The sequence below is a fragment of the Rattus norvegicus genome, chromosome 12, assembly GCF_021556685.1.
Source record: "Rattus norvegicus strain SHRSP/BbbUtx chromosome 12, alternate assembly SHRSP_T2T, whole genome shotgun sequence".
Classification (NCBI taxonomy): domain Eukaryota; kingdom Metazoa; phylum Chordata; class Mammalia; order Rodentia; family Muridae; genus Rattus; species Rattus norvegicus.
In genome coordinates, this window is record NC_141545.1 from 22180246 (window position 1) to 22202706 (window position 22461).

The 22461-nt window shown below is 48.4% G+C and overlaps 1 protein-coding gene across 4 annotated transcripts in view; it reads left to right on the plus strand.

The window, feature by feature from the left end:
- The window catches only part of Prkar1b (protein kinase cAMP-dependent type I regulatory subunit beta), a 133721-nt gene that overhangs the window by 1990 nt on the left and 109270 nt on the right, over positions 1-22461 (plus strand). The window contains exons 1-2 of one of the 4 annotated variants that reach the window (XM_087577794.1): positions 17195-17460; positions 20037-20235. In XM_087577794.1, coding sequence (XP_087433920.1) covers positions 20059-20235 — 177 coding nt within the window. In that variant the 5' untranslated portion in view covers positions 17195-17460; positions 20037-20058. 4 annotated transcript variants of the gene reach the window in all.

The window sequence follows — 22461 nt, forward strand, 5'->3', positions numbered from 1 at the left end:
TGCAGATGTCAAGATTGAGACATTGGGGCTAGCTGCTATCCTCATAAGGGTAAATGGGCGTAGATGTGCAAGCCACGAGAAGGCTTTGTAAATGTTAGGTGGGCAGACATCAAGCCCAGAGAAGCAGCCCTCCCAACTTCATCTCAGACTCTAGCATCCCGGTATGTGAGGTTTAGGGTCCGCCTTGAAAGCCGAAGCTTATGGTGCTTGTCTGTGGTCAGGGGAGTTCTGAGGGGAATGAGAAAAATAGAAGTGTTTTGTAAGGAGCAAGGGAATGTGCAGGACAGCTAGAATGGCCTTTGTCTCAACGCAGGGAGCCAAGGAAGATGCTTTAAGCGGAGCACCGAGGCTAAGTCTGCACTTTTGAGGGTGATTATGGTTGCTGTAAAGACTGAGGTGGGCCAGCAGGAATGGCCTGTAGGTCTTATGAGCGGTAATGAGTTCACCTTTCCCATTCCTTCCATCTAAATACCCCACGAGTAACAGCCAGTAGGAAAAGGACTTGAGAGTTGAAATATATACATTGGCCTGGAACTCAGAACTGGAGCTGTGTCCCCGAGTTTCCTTTTTCACTGATTTCTGAGCCAGGGCTCCAGAGAGGTCAACACAAGATGGTCAACAGATACAGACAAGTCTTCTGGAAAAACCCTTCTCTCTGGCCAATGGCAAGAGGGACCTAGAGCAGTGCCCAACAGAGACCTTGAACAATGCTCCAGTCCCAGTCCACAGTCTGTCCCCAGAACAGTGTCAGAGCACCTCTAGCTTCATCTGACCCTGCCTGCACTTGGGGGTGCCAGTGGGGACCACATAGGTAGTGTTGTGAAGCTGCCTGTCAGCGTGGAAAGCCATATACATTCTTCTCATCCTCAGTAGGGTGGACCACAGGGATACACCATCATAACCCCACAGATGACATCAGCAAGGACTGAGTAGCCCCACAAGTACCAGAGAATCAAGCAGACCAGGAGAGCAAGGGGAGGATTCCAAAGACAAAGCCACCATTGGAACAAGAGCTACAGAGGCAGGCCAGATTGTACATGTGACATATATCCACACACTGGCATTAGCAGCTCGCTGCCTGCTAACGTAGAAGATTTAAATAGAAGCTGGAGTCTCCAAACAGAGTAACCCAAATGTCCGGCGTACATTCCAAGAACATTGACAATGTGAATGTAAAAAGGCTGCTCACTGAAATGGATGCCAAAAGGAGCCATCTGCCAAAGACTCGTCGACAACCATGAAAATTGCTTTCAGAAGTAATTAGAAGAAAAAGTGATTACAAACTCATTTAAAATTGAAAAGAATTAAGTTAGCAAAGAAAAAGAAATTGTAAAGTGCCAAGTGGAGATTATAGAATTTGAGAAAGCCAGAATAACACTGTCCATCATTAGAAGGATACAGTGGTAGACTAGAGATGATGGAGTGCTAGAACTTTCTTGGAACTGAAGAACAAAGAAAAATAGTATAAAGTGTGAGCCTAAGCCAAGTTTGGTGGAATATGCCTGAAATTGCAGCACTGAGGAGGCCGAGGCAAAGGATGGAAGGTTCTGGGCTGAACATACATCCTGTCTCAAATAAAAATAAAACTCCTAAGTCTCAGAACTTTGTGGGATGATTCCTAGTTCATCTGCACTCCAGAACACTGAGGCAGAGTTGTGGAGCTAAAAGAAGTAATGGCTGTAAATACCCACAAGTCAAAGACTATGCAGATGCGAGAGGCTGAGTAAGCTTTGATATAGTCAATCTGCCAGAACCCCATACCAAGGTACATCATAATTAACCTTTTTATTTCTCTGTTATCTATTCTGCCATTGGTGCGCATGTAATACACACACACATACACCCAGAGACAGACAGAGACAGACACACACACACACATATACCCAGAGAGAGAGACAGACAGACACACACACATACACCTAGAGAGAGACAGACAGACAGACACACACACACACACACACACACAGAGACAGAGACAGAGAGAGACAGAGAGACAGGCAGACAGAGAGACAGAGACTGACTCACTCAGTAGGCAAGGTTCCCATTGGCCCTGAACTTAGAGGACTGCCTGCCTTCCTGAGTGCTGGGATTAAAGGCATGCACCAGTACACCTGACCTTATCTATGTTTTTGAAGCAGGGTCTTACACCATGGACTGTCCTTGAGTTTGAGCCAGTTCTGTTCAGTTTCCCAAGTGCTAGGATTACGGACGTGAACCATCACACCTGGCTTTAGTTAAACATTTGGCAACCCAAGTAAAGCAAAACCTTGCCTGTCAATGAGAAATGACACGTTGCAGGTAGGAGAGAGGCAATCTCAACCAGATCTGGCTGCTTCTCTGGGGCTTCAGGAGCCAGAAGGAAGGACACAGGATTCTTCAGACTTGTGAAGAAAACTGTTAACTGTGAATTCTGTCAAGCAAAATATCCTTAAGGAATGAAGGGAGAATCAGGCATTCTCAGGGAAAAAGGCAAACCAGTATTGCTAACAGAACTACCTGCAAGGGGTGTCTAAGGGAACTTCTCTAAGCCCAGGGGAACCAATCAAGAGAAAACTGATTGTCAGACAGCTGGAGAGCACGGTGGAATGGCTAATGAGTAGCTGCTGGCCATGTGGCAGAGTATAATGAGTGCTTCCCAGCTCCGTGTACTGAAATTTAATCCCTACTGTGTTGTACAAAGAGGCGGGATGGTAATGCAGTTGTGACAGAGTTAGAGCCCAGGAAAGTAATGGGCTTAAATAAGGTCACCAGGGAGGAGTCCCCATGACTGAACCCTGGTGACTTCACGAGAAAAAGTGTATTAGTCACTTGTCTGTTGCTATGATAAAACACCATGACCAAGGCAACTGTCTTAGGGTTTCCATTGCTGTGAAGAGACACCATGACCACAGTGACCCTAATAAAAGACAATATTTAATGGGATCTGGCTTACAGTTTTAGAGGTTCAGTCCATTGTCATTCATGACAAGAAGCATGGCTGCATACAGGCAGACATGGTGCTGGAGGACTGGAGAGTTGTCCATTTTGACCCACAGGCAGCATAAGGGGTCAGTGTGCCACACTGGGCGGAGCTTGAGCATAGGAGACCTCAAAGCCATAGTGACACACTTCCTCCAACTAGGCCACACCTCCTAACAATGCCACTCCCTATGGGCTAAGTGTTCAAACACATGAGTCTATAGGGGCCGTACCTATTCAAACCACCACAGCGACTTACAGAAGGAAGAATTTATTTTGGCTTATGGTTCCAGAGGGATGAGTCCATCATGGTGAGGAGGCATAGCCACAAATAGCTGGGGTGATATCAGGAGCAGGGAGCGGAGAGCCCATGTCCCCAACTACAGTCAGTTAGAGAGCAAACTGGAAGCAGGCCACAACTTTTAGCTCTCTAATCCAGCCTCCCCTTACCCTGCCCCAAGCATAAGGCCATCTCTCTAAATGTACTACTCAAATACCATCGACAACCAGAGGACCATGTGTTCAAACACCAGACCCTATTCGGGGACATCTTCACTTATGCTACCACATTTCACTTCTATCCACAAGCCCCATGGCCACATCCTAAAGCAAAATGCATTTAGTTCAACTCACACGTCCCCGTAGTTTTCTATAGTTTCGATGCTTTCAAAAGCCCAAAGCCACTTCTGGCAATCGTAAACAAAAAGGCAAATCACACACTTCCAACATATACATAGAATATACATTACCATTCCAAAGGGAAGGGTATGGGACAAAGTCGGGAAATACTGGACCAAAGCAGTATTTGGAAACCCAGTAGGGCAAACACCAACTCCTACAGCTCCACATCTGGGGTCAAAGGGCTCAGATGGCTCTTCCCCTCCAACCTTGCTGCCTCTCTCTTGGGCTACTTCCATTCCCTTTCTCTGTCTCTCTCTGACAGACCATGGCTCTGGCATCTCCAGTGTCTTAGGGTCTCCAATCCAGGTTTCATCGTTGCAGCTTCACCTCGTAGTCTCTGGGGCCTTCCCACAGGGACTTCCCTACCACTTACTGCCTAGCCTCAGTGGCTCGCTTAGACCACAGAGGAAGAATCCATAGGCTTGCTTTTTTTTTTTTTATTCTTTTTCTTTTAATTCTTTTTTTTTTTAATTTTTTTTTAATTTTTTTTTTCGGAGCTAGGGACCGAACCCAGGGCCTTGTGCTTGCTAGGCAAATGCTCTACCACTGAGCTAAATCCCCAACCCCGAATCCATAGGCTTTTAGTCTTACATTCTCCATGTGTCTGAAGTCAGCGCCTCCTGGAGGACACTGCCAAGTGCTTGGAATGAACTCTGTCCTTGAATCCTATTTGCCATGGCTCTTGTTTGTTACTTAAAGAAGAAAAACGTATGTATGGGGGCTTTGCCTGCGTGCACATTTGTGTGCCACAAGTGTGCCCGGTTCTCTGGGAGGCCAGAGGAGGGCATTGCATCCTCTAAAGGTGATTGCAAGTCGCTACGTAGGTGATAGGATTTGAACCCAGTTTCTTTGGAAGAGCAACTGATACTTTTAACCACCGAGCCATTTCTCCAGCCCCTGTTATTGCTTTCTAGGAGTAGAAAACTTAAGCTTTTTGCTTTCACAACTGAAAGCTTAAGTGGGTGGGGTCATCCCCCAAGTGCACCCTTCCCTGTGTTTTAAGTGTGGATCAGGCCTCTCCCTAATGGTGCTTCTCTCCTTCTGACATAGGCTCCGTCTGTAACACTAAACCTCCTAATGGTCTTTTTCTGTTCCAAGCCATACATTATGTATGTCTTTCTGCCTCACTCATTTTTCACTGTAGACATGCCTAAGTGTTACCAGTAACAATCACACTGCAGATTTGGTGTTGTGCCATCTTAAAAATGTGCTCTGCCAAAGAAAGTAGTCCATTCTCTTTGAAATGTATCCTTGAGCTGGGCCTCCATAGTTCGATTTACTCTCAGCCTCCTACTCTACCTCTGCAAACAGCACCACCAGCTGGGGACGGGATATTCATAGGTCCAGCCTATGGGGGACATTTTCCTCACTTAAATCACCACAAGAGGCAAACACACACACACACACACACACACACACACACACACACACACACACACACACACATGCATACATAGACTGTTCGAATTGCTGTGACCAAATACTTGGCAGGAACAGCTTATAGGGAAAAGGGTTGATTTTGGCTCATGGGCTCAGAGAGATTTGGGGCTACACATGCTTGGTTCCATGGACTTAGAAAGACCATCATTGGCAACAAGGATATATGGCAGAGGGAACCGGTCACCTTTTTTGTCAAATAGATAGCAGAGTCAGAAGGAAAGAGAGGTCTAAGGACCTATGCCCCTACTGATGTCCTACTTTGGTTCCCCATCCTAGTTTTCAGAACGTCCCATGATAGTACCTAACCAGCTGGGGACCAAATGTGCCAACAGGAGGCTGTGAGAGATACTGCGTATCCCGGACCATAACAGCGGCACTCGCTTTGTATTGTCAAGCGATGTTGATGCAACCTCAGGATTCTGCTGACCAGAAGGCCATCTGATACAGCGTCTTGGCCTTCAGCCTCTGGATTCATAAACCAAGCTATTCATTACAGACTTCACTCAAATGTGTTTCTGTCAGTGACAGCAGACCTACATCCCAGCTTCATGTGATTGCTTCATTATTGATAGTTGAAGCAAAAAGATGTGTAAAAGGATAAGACTGGGGCTGGAGAGATGGCTCAGTGGTTAAGAGCACTGACTGCTCTTCCTGAGGTCCTGAGTTCAAATCCCAGCAACCACATGGTGGCTCACAACCATCTGTAATGAGATCCAATGCCCTCTTCTGGTGTGTCTGAAGATAGCTACAGTGTACTTATATATAATAAATAAAATCTTAAAAAAAATAAAAAAAAAGGATAAGACTAATAGGCCTTGGTAAATTTGATTGAAATACACCATGTAGATGTGTGAAATATGAAATGTATATTATATGCTAATAAAACATTTAAATGTTTAAATTACATTTCGTGTGTGAGTGTGTGTTTGTGTGCGTGTGTGTGGACACACAAGCATGTGTAGAAGTCCAAGGGCAACTTGCAGGACTGACTTCTCTCACATGGGTCACAGAATGAACTCAGGCCCATCTAAGTTGGTATTAGTGCCTTTACTGCTGAGCCATCTCACTGCCCCAAAACATTAAAGAAGTATTTAACATGGAGTAGCTGTTGTTCCTGTAGAGAGTAGTATAGTTATATTTAAAGGAAAGTTAAGTCTTATGCTTTCCATGCCACACATGGGCAAACACACTGGTAGGCAGCTCTGTCACTCCTGGATGCAGTACTGTGTAGAGCGGCCTGTTAGGCCACTGTTAGGACAGGACTGAATGTGGCGATCGGCCCACAGACATTATAAAGTAGAACCCTAGAAAGTGCTGGCTGTGTGCTCTTCTGCTCCACACGGAACCTAGAAATGTGAGAGCACAGCGGGCCACGGGCAAGCATAGGAAAGGCGCATCATAGGGAAAGGAAACTGACCATGAGTGGAGCTTGTGGGGTGGAGCAGTGAGGAGTGCTCGTCACACAGGACGGATCCCAAACCCACATGGAAGGCTAGGTGTGTGCTGTGCATCTGTAACCCCAGGGGTGAAAATGGAAGGTGGAGATAGGAGAGTCAGTCATCAACTCAGGAAACAGCTACAGCACCGCATGGAAACAGAAACCAGAGAGACTGTGTTAACATGGTTGAAAACGAGTGACTCCTGAAAGTTCTTCTCTGATCATTGTGTGGACACACACACACGCACACACACACACGCACATGCACACACATGTACATACTAAGTAAAACTTTAAACATTGAAACACAAGAAACCAGGTGTGTTGCTGCCCACCTGTGACCCTACTGCTCAGAGGCTGAGGCAGGAGGATGGCCTTCTGTTGTGCAGTCACTCTTCTGTCCTGGGCTCTATAATGAGATTGTCTCAAAAAAAAAAAAAAAAGAAAAAAGAAAGAAAGAAAGAAAGAAAATGAATAAAGGAGGAGAAACATAAAGAAATGGTGTTTATAATTTAAAAGCTCCTCATAGTGTAGATTGTTCCCCAGACATATTTCTTAAAAAAGATCTATTTTGTATGTCTGTTCCGTGCATGTTCAGTGCCCTTGAGGCCAGAAGAGAGTATCTGATCCCCTGAATAAGAGCGTTTCGGGTGGTTGTGGGTTGCCATGTATGTGCTGGGAACTAAACTCAGGACTGTACAAGAGCAGCCAGTTCTCTTAACCACTGAGCCATCAGCCTGGCCCTGGTGGTTTTGCTGACACAAAATTCACACACTTAATGAGCAACTATAGTGTTTCAAGAAAGCTAGAAGGGGATGCTTCCCAATTCATCTCATGAGGGCAGCCTTATGCCTGTGATCTCACAGGACAAGTTCTGATAGGCTGTTTAATGGAGTCCAGATGCCAGAATCCTAAAGAAAACACTGACGAGTCAATTGAGAAGTAATTATTTTTTATCTTATTTTATTATTTTTTATCTCATTTATTCATTTTTGGTTTTTCAAGTCAGGGTTTCTCTGTGTAGCCCTGTCTATTCTAGAACTTGCTCTGCAGACCAGGCTGACCTCAAACTCAGAGATCCACCTGCTTCTGCTCCCCTAGTGCTGAGATTAAAGGTGTGTACCACCACCGCCTGGCAATATAATGAATATTTTTTTTTAAAAAAGGTTAAGACAATCAAATTGAGCTGATACTAATGCAAGTTAATAAAAATAATTCAGGGTTGGGAATGTGGCTCAGTTAGTAGCGTGCTTGCCTAGTATTCACGAAATCCTGGGTTCCATCCCCAGCACTATTTAAACCAGGAACGCTGGTGCATACCTGTAACCCCAGCACTCAGGAGGATTGGGGGTTCCAGGTCATCTTCAGCAGCATACAAGGTTTAAAACCGTAAGATCCCATAGATGTTTGCAGCATTTGGCGATATTGACATGGATAAACCTTCAGTTAATTAGAAACAGAAGGGAACCACATAGGTCAGATCTATAAAAGTCTTGGAAGTATATTTGCCAAAGTAGCCAGCAACAGTTTCCCCTGCGTGTAAACCTGCTGTGGGGTCTGGGCTGGGTTCCACACATGCCAGTGGAAAGTGGTGGAAGGAATATGGCTGGCCGTTTGTAGCCCTTGAGTTGAAGAGATCGGGCAGCCGCTTCACACCCATCAGGACAGGTGCACCAAAGCTCCAAGAAACAACGTTACATGGAAGATACCTTCTCGCTGGGACTCTCTGGTACCGGGGCAGCCTGGTGAATCTGCTCCAAGCCTTTTTCTTTTTCTTTTTTTCTTTTTTTCCGAGCTGGGGACCGAACCCAGGGCCTTGCGCTTCCTAGGCAAGCGCTCTACCACTGAGCTAAATCCCCAACCCCTACTCCAAGCCTTTTACTCTGCAGTTCAAACCAGCATCCTCTTTGGAGGAGGGAGCTAGGGAGCTGAGGAAGGATCTTCCTGCCCTGGTCCTCTTCTGGGGCTGATATGTGCACAACCATCTTTTGTTTGCTTGATTTGATCTTAGGAGATGGAACCTAGGGTCTCCCAAGCTGCTTTAGCGCTCTGTCATGGCTGCATGGCCACCCCTCACCCACGTTCTCAGTAGCATTATTCCCAAATGGCCTAAAGATGAAAGGACCTAGATGTCTGTCGCTGGTAAAAAGACATATGTGGCCTGACACACAGGAATATGAGTCAACCTTAGGAAGCGATGGCTCACCATCTCATAGAAGGGTAAGGCTGTGAATCTGCTTACAGAAAGCAAACAGCATGGAGGACTTGGGGCTGTGCACCTGAGTTGCCATGCATGATCCACTGTGGGACAGATGAGCCATCTGAGGAAGGGATGGCGGAGTGAGAAGGGGGAGGACAGGTTCGTCTGTCCCTCAGCTCCCATAGAACAGCCCTGTGGAGGAAGACAAATGTTTCCCTCCCACTTCTGATGTGGTCTTAATGACCTCACAGCCTCTAGCATGTAGGAGTTGACATCTTTATGGGTTATATCTTTCTTCTTTTTTAAATGTGTGAGTGTGAGTGAGTGTGTGTGTGTGTGTGTGTGTGTGTGTTGGCATAGCACATGTACGATGTTCAGAGGACAACTGTTGGGACTTGGTTCAAATTCAAATCATCAGGCTTGGAAGCAAGCAGTTTTAGCCACTGAACTGTCATCACACCAGCCCTACACTGGCTTCTATCTTAACGTAAATATGGAACTCTTAAATTATGTTCAAGCCAAAAGAGAGCAAGGCCATCTAAATTCATTCTGCTTAACTTCCTGCATTGCATATATTTAAAAGTCCCTCAAAAAACAAGGAAAGGGGATTTTCAAGTGCCTTCCAAGAAGTATGTCTTCTTAATCAGTAAACAGATTTTGGCAAAATTAACTCCGGGTCATTCATTATTGTTTCACTTGACGTGCATCTATTGGGTTCTGGGAGACACTTTCCAGATGTTCGTCTAACATTGAGTAAAAGATGGGTGTCTTCATTAGGGGTTTCAATGCTGTGCAGAGACACCATAACCATAGCAACTCTTACAAAGGAAAGCATTTAATTGGGACTGGCTTACAGGTTCAGAGGTCTAGTCCATTGTCATAATGGCAGGAAGCAGGGCTACCACACAGGCAAACATGGTGTTCGAGAAGTAGCTGAGAGTTCTACATCTGGATTGACAGACAGCAGGAAGAGAGTGTGGGAACTGAGCTTGGCTTGAGCATTTGAAACCTCAAAGCCTACTCACAGTGACACACTTCCTCCAACAAGGCCACACCTACTCCACCACCTCCTAGTAGTGCCACTCCCTATAAAGCCTGTGGGGGCCATTTTCATTCGAACCTCCACAGAGTCAAAGGAGGTGCTGCTTGCCATGGGGAGTTTCCTGCCCAGGGTCCAGGGATAGTGTCGTACAGACCACTGTCGTCTGGCTTTGACATAGCTCTTGTGTTCTCCATCTGTCAGCAGCATGATTGCCAGGAGGATTGCACAAGACTAGATCCTCAACTTCCAGGCCTGAGGCAGGGAGGGAGGGGCTCAGGAGGCCCCACTTCTGTGAGGGTTTTTAGACAGTCAATGATTGCTACGGGGTGAGGCTTGTGAGGCCCCACCCCTGCCCCTTCTGAGGACTTGTAAGCAGCCATGGGTCTGCTGAAGGCAGTTATGTACTGTCCTCCTCTCTGAGGACATAATGGTGATGGGGTTGTGACTTCTGAGTTGCCCAAGGTCCTGTAATCCCAGTTAAAACAACTGAGTTGCTGAAGTAGACTCAGATGGGATAGTTTGTCTGTCTGCCCATTGGTGTCCTCTCTGGAATGGATAGACAGACATATATATATATATATATATATATGTATGTATATATGTATATATGTATATATATATGTATATATATATATATATTCATTTCTCTGGGAAAAGCCATCTAACAGATGACAATGGGAAGAGAGACAGGATCAATGGGGACAGGGCAGGCTCTGCCTGGTGGAAGGACCACCTGGGATTGGAGAGTGGGGAAAGAACGAGGTCTGTGGCTGCTGCCCAGGGTGAAGATTTACGCTTGGGCTAAAGCACACGAGCAAGCGACGTATAGCTGAGTTGTTTCACGGGTAGCTGGACTGAAGGAGGGAAGCTGCCACGGGGCTGGCGGGCTCTGGTGCCAATCCTGAACAGATGGATTCCTCCATCACAGAGACTGGCAGATGACCAAGGCTGCAGGGGAAGGCATATGCATGGTCGGGGGCAAAACGCTCCTGAAGTAGGTGGTGGTTATGTAACGTTGCTGTTTAATGAATCACCCATCCCAAAACGCCGAAGCTCACACAGAAAGAAAAAGGGGGAAAAAAAAGAGATGGCTTTGTTTTAATTCATGCAGAATCGCTTCATCTTTTTAACAGCCACATAATGTCATACCATCACCCCGTGAGCTCTTCCTTGTGGTTATCTAGCCCCTACCCAGTGTTTCTGGCCTCATGCATTTTTACAAAGAAGGCAATGTGAATGCCTAAACAGCTGTGTTGGCTTATGTGCAAAAGGATGCAGGACTGCATAGACCATCAGCACTCGTGAGGATTAGTCAACGGCGGACCACTACAGAAGGCAAGCTTTGCATTCATAATTTAAAGATGTTTATAAGTCGATCTCCAGAGAGGCGTCAAGTATGAAGCCCTGTGTACCCTCCCTGTCAAACCTTATCATCAGGTTCTTGCATGCCATGGTGCGCCTGTGTGACTCAGAGGGCAATTTGCAAGGGTAGGCTCTCTCCTTCCACAGGGGTCCCAAAGATCAAACTCAAATGATCAGGGTTGGTGGCAAGTGCCTTTACTTGCTGGGATATCTTCTCACCAGGCCCATGTCTGTACTGTACTGTTTGTTTGTTGGTTTGGTTTGGTTTGATATCATTGTTTTTTGGAGATACGGTTTCTCTGTGTAGCCCTGGCTGTCCTGGAACTCACTATAGACCAGGCTGACCTTCAACTCTGCCTCCCAAAGAAGCAGAGATCAAAGGTGTGCACCGCCACTGCCTGGCATATTTCTGTGACATACATGTGCTCACATAAGCACACATACAAGAAATATTTAAAGTGAAAAAAATTGTTTTAAAAAAAAGGTGGGGCTGGAGAGATGGCTCAATGGTGAAGAGCTCTTCCTGAGGACCCATCGCCACACCAATGCCACCACCACACAACAAGCCACGTTCCCACAGATGCTCTGAGGGAGCAGACAGAAGTACTGACTTCTGGCACCTGCTGGTTTCCAGCCAGGCTAAGACACTAGCGCCAGCCTTAAGACGAGACCCTGCCTCTGAGGGAATGGGCTCTAAAAAGATGTGAATTTACCCCTGATGGCTTCTTCTGGTTTCTGTTCATGTCCCTGCATCTGTTTGCCAAGTGCTGGGATTAAAGGTGTGTGCAACTGCCCAACTTTTTGTTGTTGTTATGCACATTCTGGAGACTGAACTCAGGTCTTTATGCTTGCAAAGCAATCACTTTACCCACTGATCTATCTTCCCAGCCTGTTTTAAAACTAGCATTTTTCCTCAATAGGTTAAAAATGGGTCTCTGCACATACTGCCCTTGCAGAGGACTTGAACTCCCCAGTACCCACGTCAGGAAGCTCATAACTGTCTATTAACTCCAGATCCAGGGGATATGGCCTCTATGGACACTGCACACATATGCACACACGTTCTCTCTCTCTCTCTCTCTCTCTCTCTCTCTCTCTCTCACACACACACACACACACACACACACACACAGCACTCTCCCCCCCACACACACACGCAATTTTAAAATACAATAAAATACTTTTTACAAATGGTGTCTCTGCAGGATTTACTTAGATTTAATTTAATATCTAGGAAGCTTAAAGATCACCCCATTGTGATGACTAGTATATATATAAGTACATATAATCTTTCTTCTCCTTTCCTTCTCCCTCTCGTCCTCCCCCTCCCCTTCCTCCTCCTTCCTCCTTCCTCCTCTTGATACAAGCAGCACCAGACCAATGCTATAGAGAGAACATCTTATATAACCCAGGCTGGCCTTGAATGCCCACCCCCTGCTGTTTCTGTTTCTGTTATAGGCACAAGCCACCACGCCTAGCAACACAGTTCTTGTTTTGACTTTTAAATGTTTGGGTTTTTGTTTGTTTCTTTTAAATTATGACCTCACTCTGGTGCTCACACTGGTCTCAACCGTGTGATCCTTCTGCTCTGGGAGTGATGAGCTTACAGGTGTGTGCTACCATATTCTGACTGGACGTAATTTTTTTTTTTTTTTTTGAGCTGAGGACCGAACCCAGGGCCTTGCGCTTGCTAGGCAAGCATTCTACCACTGAGCTAAATCCCCAACCCAATTTTTTTAAATGCCTAAGATTTTTACTTTAATATATAAGATTACCAAGTATAAACACCTGCAGTCAATCTTGTGACTTGTTTAGATTTTTTTTATTCACTTGAATTCTATCACGGGAAGGAGGAACAGAGGAATCTCATTTACTGTTAATATAGTTTTTTAGTTGTCTTCAAATTTTATGTTGAATTCCTATACTGCTTTTATTACTGTTTTTCTTGTTTTTCAGTGCAAGAAACGGAACCCAGGTTCTTGCATATGCAAGCCATTGTTCTATCTCTGAACTACAATCCAGCACTGAAACCCAGCCCCTCACTGGGGGATTCTAGGCAGGTGCTCTACCACTGAGCCACGCCCCAAGCCCCTCACTGGGGGATTCTAGGCAGGGGCTCTACCACTGAGCCACACCCCAGCCCTTCACTGTGGGATTCTAGGCAGGGGCTCTACCACTGAGCCACGCCCCCAGCCCCTCACTGGGGGATTCTAGGCAGGGGCTCTACCACTGAGCCACACCCCAGCCCCTCACTGTGGGATTCTAGGCAGGGGCTCTACCACTGAGCCACACCCCCAGCCCCTCACTGGGGGATTCTAGGCAGGTGCTCTACCACTGAGCCACGCCCTCAGCCCTTCACTGGGGGATTCTAGGCAGGGGCTCTACCACTGAGCCACACCCCAGCCCCTCACTGGGGGATTCTAGGCAGGGGCTCTACCACTGAGCCACACCCCAGCCCCTCACTGGGGGATTCTAGGCTGGTGTTATACCATACCCCCAAACATCACTGGGGGATTCTAGGCAGGCTCTATTCCCAGCATCTTTTCTTCTTTGATTCCTGCTCTGTATTGGTTCTCTATAGCTATGTAGCATATGACTACAGATTTAATGGTAGGAAGCAGCACCTATTTCATGGTGTTCGAAGGCTGATATCCAGGCACAGCTTGGCACGGTCTTCTAAAGGCCCCAATCACTGCCAGTGCAGGGTCCTCTCCAAGGTAGGATCAGGACAGGTATTTCCTCATACTTTTTGGTAATTTCACTTCCTGGCAGTTAGATCCTCCCCCGCCCTCCCGCTATCCCTAAGCACTGCCCTAGTTCCTTGCCATATGACTCTTTGCACATCAGCTCATGGCAGGTCTTGCTGGCATCTTTGACACCATTCAGGGAGATAGTCTCCCAGCCAGACTGATATCAGTATCCATGTAAGCTAGACATGGAGCACACACGGAATTGTAAACATAAAAGTTTTTTGCAACCTACTTTTTTTTTTTTTTTTTGGTTCTTTTTTTCGGAGCTGGGGACCGAACCCAGGGCCTTGCGCTTCCTAGGTAAGCGCTCTACCACTGAGCTAAATCCCCAACCCCTTGCAACCTACTTTTAATAAACACTCAGCCTCTCCTCTAGCTCACCAGAGGTAGTGGAAGAGAAAAGTTATCAGGATATGAAGGAAGTTCTGTGAAGGCGAGTTCAGTCTTCTTTGTCGGCAATTCAGTCCCATAGCAGACCCCAAATCCGACTCGGCAGCTGCAGACCAGTCCTCTAGGCAGGCAGGGGGAGCGCACGGACCAGCAACTGTAGTTCAATCCTTAAGAAACCGAAGGCTCACTGAAGCGGTGAGAAGTTGCAGGAACCTCATGAGCAGTCCTTTGGGGGAGTTTCTCTCAATGCTGCATCACCACAAGTGGAGCCCAACAACACCATGTAAGGCAAACCGAGACCTGGACGCTGTCGGCGAAAAATAGCCAGGCAGAGCAGAGCAAACCAGCGCTCCAGCTCCCACTGTCCGTGGGGTCATATTTATACTTCTCCGTCACATGTCCTTCACGTGTCTGCTCTAGCAAGACATCCCGTCACCTGTATGCCCAGCAGAACATTTGACATCACTGACTTTCCGAAGAAACTGGAAGTTCCCGCCTCACAGGGTCTTGTCACTTTGGCGGAGTGAAAACAAGCCTGGTGCATCCCTAGGGGAAGAACTCCAAAGCACGTACCCCTGGCGGCTAGGATTGAGTCTGGCGGCTAGGACCAATGGGGACTCGGATGGCTTTCTGTTTTGGTTTTGGTTTTTGTTTTTTCAAGACAAGTGCTGGGATAACCATTGGGGTGTCTTGAAGCCTACCTCTGCAAGGCAGGATTGATGTCCAGAAATCTCCACTTTTCAGGAATCCACTTTTCAGATGAGTGCAGCCAACAGTGTGAAGTTCAAATATTGGAAAGTGCTGTGTAAGCTGAGTCTTATTTGTTCCCCTGAAAGGGGGCGGGGTTTCACCAGTTCACATTTCTGTAGAAGGGCCATACCCAACCAGGCTTGGAGCTGATCCCCCAGTGAGGGCCTGGGAGTGTTGCTCAGTAGTAGAGCCCCTGCCTAGAATCCCCCAGGGAGGTGCTGGGGGCGTGGCTCAGTGGTAGAGCCCCTGCCTAGAATCCCCCAGTGAGGGACTGGGGGCGTGGCTCAGTGGTAGAGCCTCTGTCTAGAATCCCCCAGTGAGGGGCTGGGGGCGTGGCTCAGTTGGAGAGCCCCTGCCTAGAATCCCCTAGTGAGGGGCTGGGGCGTGACTCAGTAATAGGAAACCAGATGTCTTTCCTGCCTCAGCTTGGTCTCCTTTCCAGTGGCCTCATTTGCATACCCAGCATCCCAAGTATCTGAAGAAGAATCAGGTGATTCCCCAGGCGTCTCTTCCTGGTACGGAAGCTTGGGGCAGAGATGGGGTCCCTACCCACATTGTCATCTCCAGGGCCCTATGTCATGGAGCCATGCCTTTGCAGCTTCCGCAAAGACCATGGTTTACTGAGCCATATTCCTTGCTCAACTCCACAAAACGTGTCCCCTCCCCATGGACCATGAATAAGTAAGATCGGCATCTCTGTCCTGGTGACTTTTTTCTTTGGCCTTTTACTTATTTTACATACGTTTTGGAGACAGGACCTTCCTGTGTAGCCTAGGCTCAAGTTCCTGTTTTCCAGTTTCCAGGTGCTGGGAACCACATGCATTTTGTGGCTTGGGGCAGGGTGTGTTGGGGTGTGTGTGTCTCACTATGTAGCCATGGATGGCCTGGGATTCACTGCCCAGACCAGGTCTCCAACTCACAGAAATGCCCCTGCCTCTACCTTTCTAGTACGTAGTTAAAGGCATACTGGACTATCTCATTTTTTGAGATGGGATCCCTCACTGGTCTTGCTAAAATTCCACAAGTAGGCTAAGGTGTTGGCCAGGGAACCCTAGGCACCCACCTAGGTTCTATCCCCAGCACCACAGAAAGGGGACATGAGGCAGCCTTGGGAAGAAAGCCTCTAGAAGTTGAGCTTCCTGAAGTAGGTTACTAGCGATGCCGGGACAGAGCCAAGGATGGCAGGAGCTGCCTTCCCAGTGGGGTACAGCAGTAGCAGCAGCAGACATTGCTGTAAGGCCCAGAGACCCGGTCCCTGGTGGTTCCATAATGCCTGATGTCCAGCCCTTGACCAAGGGGTTTTTGTGACATTCTGTCATAGTCCAAGGGGACTTGCCTCTCAGGCAGTGCATTCCAGTAGAGGTCTGTCATCTGGGCGCCTTGTGATCAGAAGACTGTTCTAGAAGTTTACTGGAGAGGGTCACCCCACTTCTCCCAAGGAACGGCACACAGGGTAGTCTCTACAGGGAACCTCAGAAAACAGAGAGCTCCCTTAGGGGGGTCCCCAAGAGAGAAAACCCAGTCCTTATTTAGGCACGTGGTGTAAGCCTTTAAGCCTAGCACTGCAAGGTAGAGGAGTGAAGAACAGGAGTTCAAGGTCATCTTCAGTGATTTTTGAGATTAGCCTGGGTTAGTAGGGGGGGAAAAAGGCAGAAAAAGGGGAGCAGTCCCTGGAGCATTCAACCCCACAGCCCGAGTACCAGGGTTAAAAATGGCCTGCAGGAGCCAGGAGTTGGGGCTGGAGAGGCAAGTGGGTCTTGGAGAGGGCAGGCGATCCCCATCCCACTGCTGGTCTGTAGCAATTCCAAGCAGTTCAAGTTCGTGAGATACTTACAGGAGGTAAGATTTCATTTTGCTAAAATGGGACTTGGATTCTTGAAAAAAAGACCTTTTCCCACTAGGTGTGCCCAGGATAAGTGTGTGCCCGTCGGGTGGATAGAGCTGGGGAGGCAGGCTGGAGGGCAAGGCTGGGGAAGTGGGAGCTGCGTCTTCTTTTTATTTTATTATCTTTGTTTATCTTCTTATGACACATACTCTTGTTTTATTGTTAATTTCATTTTAGATTTGATTTTATTCGAGATAGAATCTCATGTAGCCCAGGCTGGCCTCAAACTTGCTATTGTAGGCAAGCATGCCTTTGAGCTGATCCTCCTGTCTCTACATCCCAAGTGCTGGGGGGAGTCACAGGTGTGTGCCACCATGTTGGTGCACTGCTAGGGATGGGACCCTGAGCTCATGCATGCTGGACAAGCAGGATAACAACTGAGCCCTATTCTAAGGTGGCAAGTCCTTATTACAGCATTCAAAGGAAGAGCTGTGGGCCACAGCCAGGTCTGCCTGCCTGCTGAGAGCACAGGCCAGCTTGGTGGCCATGTGAGGCATGTGTGTCAGGACTGGGTGGCCTGCGCAGAGTAATGGGGTACCCCTGAAGGATAGGGAATGTGGACAGGTGAGTGGGGGAACAAGTGTGGGGAACAGCTGAGTGTAGGTAGATGAGAGGAGCAGGTGAATGGAAGAAACAGATTGAGGAATAGGGCCGGCGAATAGGTGAGTGGGGGCACAGGTGAGTGGGGGGATAATGGTAGACCGGAGAATAGAGACAGGTCAGGAAGATTGAAGATGTCTTCTCTAGTACCTTCCAGCCTCGTTCTCCCTTCAGCAGCTTAGATCACTGGGAGAAGATGGACTCTGTCTCCACAGGAGCAGATGGCGCAGGACAGGATGCGTGGTGGCTAATTTTTGCTACAGGCCTCAGCTTTAGAGTGGGCAGGCACTGAATGAGACTTCCCCCTCTCCAGGGTGACAGCTCAGACAGAGCTGTGCCCTGAGCAGAGCATCTGGGCCCTGGAGGAGCAGCACCAGCCAGGTCTGGCGAGCTTAGGGGGAAAGGCTTGGGTGGCAGGAGGTCCGGGCAGCAGCACTGGGCCTGCGCGAGGGGGCTCCGGTGTGTCTCTGGCATTCAGAGACAGCTGTGGGGCGGTCTTTGGGGAGGACAGCGGTGGGTGGGCGACCCGCGCGGGCGCGGTGCGCGGGGCCTGGCGGCCGGCGGCGCGCAGCGGGGGCGGGCGGAGGGCGGCGCCGCTGCAGTGCGGGGACCCGCTCGCCATCCCCGCGTCCCCGCGTCCTCGCGCAGCTGCCTCCGGCCTCGGGCACCGCGCATCTACAGGTACGCAGGCTGGGGTGGGGTCTGTCTGGAGACCCGGCCCTATCTGGAGCTGGGTCTCGGCGGGAATTGGGGGACACGACGGATTTGGGGAGGGGCGCAATCGGCCCCGTGGGGCTACCCGGGTGTGGGGGGGGTTGGGGGGACTGTTAGCGTATGAGGTGGAAACCAGATCCTTGTAACAGCTCCCAGGACAGGGTTGGCTGTTCCCTGTACCCAGCAGGGTCTGGGGGCGCCCTGCACCCACCACCATCTGGGGGCGTCCCCAACTGTTTCTCTGGTCGGCCCAGGGCTTGGGGACCGGGTCACGGTGTGTGTGTGTGTGTGTGTGTGTGTGTGTGTGTGTGTGTGTGTGTGTGATATCCCTATCCTTCAGGTGTACCTCCTTCTCGTCCGCCATGGGGTCCCTTCAAACCCCAAGGCCTCTAGGCTGGATGACTCCAATCCGTGTGGGGTGGGGCGGTGACCTGGACGCTGTGACTCAACACTGCGCAGGTCACATACTAGAGCCTTCTAGAGCCTTCGGGCCTCTGTTACTGTCTTTCAAGCCCCTCACCCCCACCCCTCGGCTCACTTCCATTGTTTTCCTTATCCCCTTTCCTTTCCTCATGAAACAAGCCACCCCAATCCTTTGACAGCAAACCCCCCTCCCGCCCCACCCACCGGCGCTGGGGCCTTAGATCGTGACAACATCTACATTTCCTCAGCGCCCTTAAAAGGGGGGAGGGGGTGGATGAAAAAAATGAAGCCTTTCGACATCATGGTTTGCATAGTGGGGGCGCCAAACACCCAACTTATTCCACCTGAAATTTCTCAGAAATAGAGAGAGAACCGTATACAAATCATACTTGATCTTTTCCATCCCTGAAAGAATCTGTTCAGAGGTAGGGAAGGCGTTTGAGCCTTTGAGTTATGAACCAACTCATCAGAGAAGAACCTTTAACAAATGTGACTTCTGGCGTCAATGGCGTTCTGACTTCCTTCACTGGAGTTAATCATTAGCAATAAAGCTTACATGCTGAGCAGGCCCTCCTCCACTGATGTACAACCCTCTGGTTTTCTTTTAAAAATTAAATGTTTTGTGTGTGAGTGCGCACGCATATGGGCACACGTGTGTGTTTGTGTGTGTGTGTGCACGCGCGTGCATGCGTGTAGAACGCCAGTGACTGGTGTATTCCTTGACCACTTTCCACCTTGTATATCGAGGCAGGGTTTCTCCCTGAACTCATCCCTCACTGATTCAGATAGTCTAGCTAGCTAGCTAGCTCGCCCCAGGGATTTTGGCTTAACTTCCCATACACCGGGATTGTAGGCCACCATGCCCACCCAGCGTTTATGTGGGTGCTCTGGATCTGACCTTCTGTCCTCATGCTTGGTCCTTAGATATTTTACCTACTGAACCATCCTGTCAGCATCTCCCCTGCCCTCCCTCTTTTTAAAGACAAAGTCTACATAGACCAGGCTAGCCTCCAACTTGTTATGTAGCAAAGGCTGGCTTTAAACTCCTCATCTTCATGTCTCTCCGTCCTGAGTAGTGCTGGGGTTATACGTATGCATCATTGTAGAATTTATCGGGGCTGGGGATGAAATACTAGGCTAGTATTTTCCCAACTAAGCCACATTCTCCAAACCCATTCCAGGCTTCTTTTACTTTTTACTTTGAGAAGGGTTCTCTAAATTCTATAGGCCGGTCCTGTTCAGGCAAACCTTGAACTCACAATCCTCCTGTCTTTGTCTTCTGAGTAGGTGGCATGATAGGCCTGTACCACCAGGTCCAGCCCACATGCACCTTATGAAGCACAACAGCAGAACAGTTTGGCTTCCCCGGTACCTCCTAAAGCTGATTGTTTTTTTCATAACAGGACTGTAGAAGACATTCTGAACATGGCCTCCCCATCATGCTTCCACTCAGAGGACGAGGACTCTCTGAAAGGATGCGAGATGTACGTGCAGAAACATGGTATCCAGCAGGTGCTCAAAGAATGCATTGTGCATCTCTGTGTTGCCAAGCCAGACCGGCCACTGCGATTCCTCCGTGAGCACTTTGAGAAGTTGGAGAAGGTCAGTGCCTCCAGGATTCTTTGTAGGTGTCCTGGCAAAGCTACTTTGAGTCCCTCCTTGGAATTCCAAGACAGGGAATCTAGTGATGTCCCTGGATCTCAGACCTGTCATGATGTGGGAAGCGGAACTGGGGCTGATGCTCCATGGTAGAGCCCCTGCCTAGAATCCCCCAGTGAGGGGCTGGGGGCGTGGCTCAGTGGTAGAGCCCCTGCCTAGAAACCCCCAGTGAGGGGCTGGGGGTATGGTTCAGTGGTAGAGCACTTGTCCCCCTTACCCCCCATATGACACAGTTGACTTGAGCCTGGCTTTTCTTTGTTTGGCCTTGGTTTCATCTTTGGGCCCCAGAATCTTTCTCTCTATTTCTTTGAGGTTCACACTCTTCAGAACTCTCACAGACTAGTTCAGGGATTATGAGTCTAGCCTGGTTAGTGGCCATGGGGGTCTCTGGCAGTTTTCACATCATTCAGATGGGGATGAGGTCTGGTTGTATGTATGTCTTGAGAAGATCTCACATTGTAATCTAGCTTGGCCTTATACTGGCAGCAATCTTCCTGCCTCATTTTCTTCAGTGCCGAGATCACAGGCCTGGACCACTTTGCCTAGCTGAGGTCTAGTGATAGAAAGCATTTGGAGGCCTAGTGGCCAGCCATCCTAGCCTAGCTGGATTGTCAAGCCCCCCCAGATCTCAGGGAGAGGAGTGAGGTGCTCAGCAGGTTAGAACACGTACTGGTTGCTCTTTCACAGGACCCCCAGGGTTAGAACTAAATGTAACTCCAGGCACACACATGTCACCTGTGCACATGTATGAACACACATGCATACACATAGACACACACACAGACACACACACCAGACACACAGATACACACACAGACACACATAGAGACACACACACACAGACACACACACAGATACACACAGACACACACACAGACTCACACACAGACTCACACACACAGACACACACACAGACACACGCACACAGACACACGCACACAGACACACGCACACAGACACACGCACACAGACACACGCACAGACACATGCACACAGACACACAGACACACACACAGACACATACACAGACACATGCACACAGACACACAGACACACACACAGACACATGCACACACAGACACACATAGACACACAGACACACAGACACACACACAGACATACAGACACACAGACACACACACAGACATACAGACACACAGACACACATAGACACACAGACACACAGACACACACAGACACACGCACAGACACACACAAAGACACACAGACACACACACAGACACACACAGACACACAGACACACACAGATACATAGACACACACAGATACATACATACACACACACACACACAAATTAAAAGCAAGCGTCTGATCATGCAGGTGATGTGAGTATGTTGGATCATGTTGATCTGCCTGCCTGATTTACAGTGTGGATGGAGGAATTTGCCCCAAAGTTTGATGGGAAGAAGCGCTTTCACACACACACCCCCCTCTCCCACCATCTCTTTCTTTGTGGTAGGGTCATACTACATAACTCAGGCTGCCCTCCAACTTAGTCCTCCTGCCCCAGCCTCCAGAGTGCAAGGATAATAAACAGACTCCACCTTAGCTCCCGGCCCTACTGCTCTGAGGACAGAAGTGCTCAAGACTGGCTCCTCTGTGAGTGACGCCCCTCAAGGTTCCTATGCCCCTCCTGTGATTCTTATCATGAGCCCGTTGTTCCCTCCTAGGCACCCGCTCCGTCCTTACTACAGCTCCCCACGCAGAGTATTGCTGAGTGTCACCTGAGGTCATTTAACTATCCCTTGTCCCAGTGTGTTGGAGACCAGATGGGAATGTCGGGCACCTCATCAGACCGTGGCTTGCTTTTGAGCATTTGTGAACCATCTGCTGTTAGATACTTTTCATGGGGACCCCCTGTAATCACAGCTTTGGCCCAAAGCAACTACTATTACAACTACTACTACTGTTTATTAAATTTTTAATTTTTAAAGAATTATTTATTCTATTTTCTGTTCATCATAGCAATTTATTTCACATAAATATTTTATGTTAAATATTTACTTGTTCTATTTTATGAGTATTCTACTTGCATGCATGACTGTGTACCATGTTAGAAGAGGGCACTGGATCCCGTGGAACTGGAGTTAGGGACAATTGTGAGTCACCAGATGTGGGTGCTGGGAATCAAACTCAGGTCCTATACAA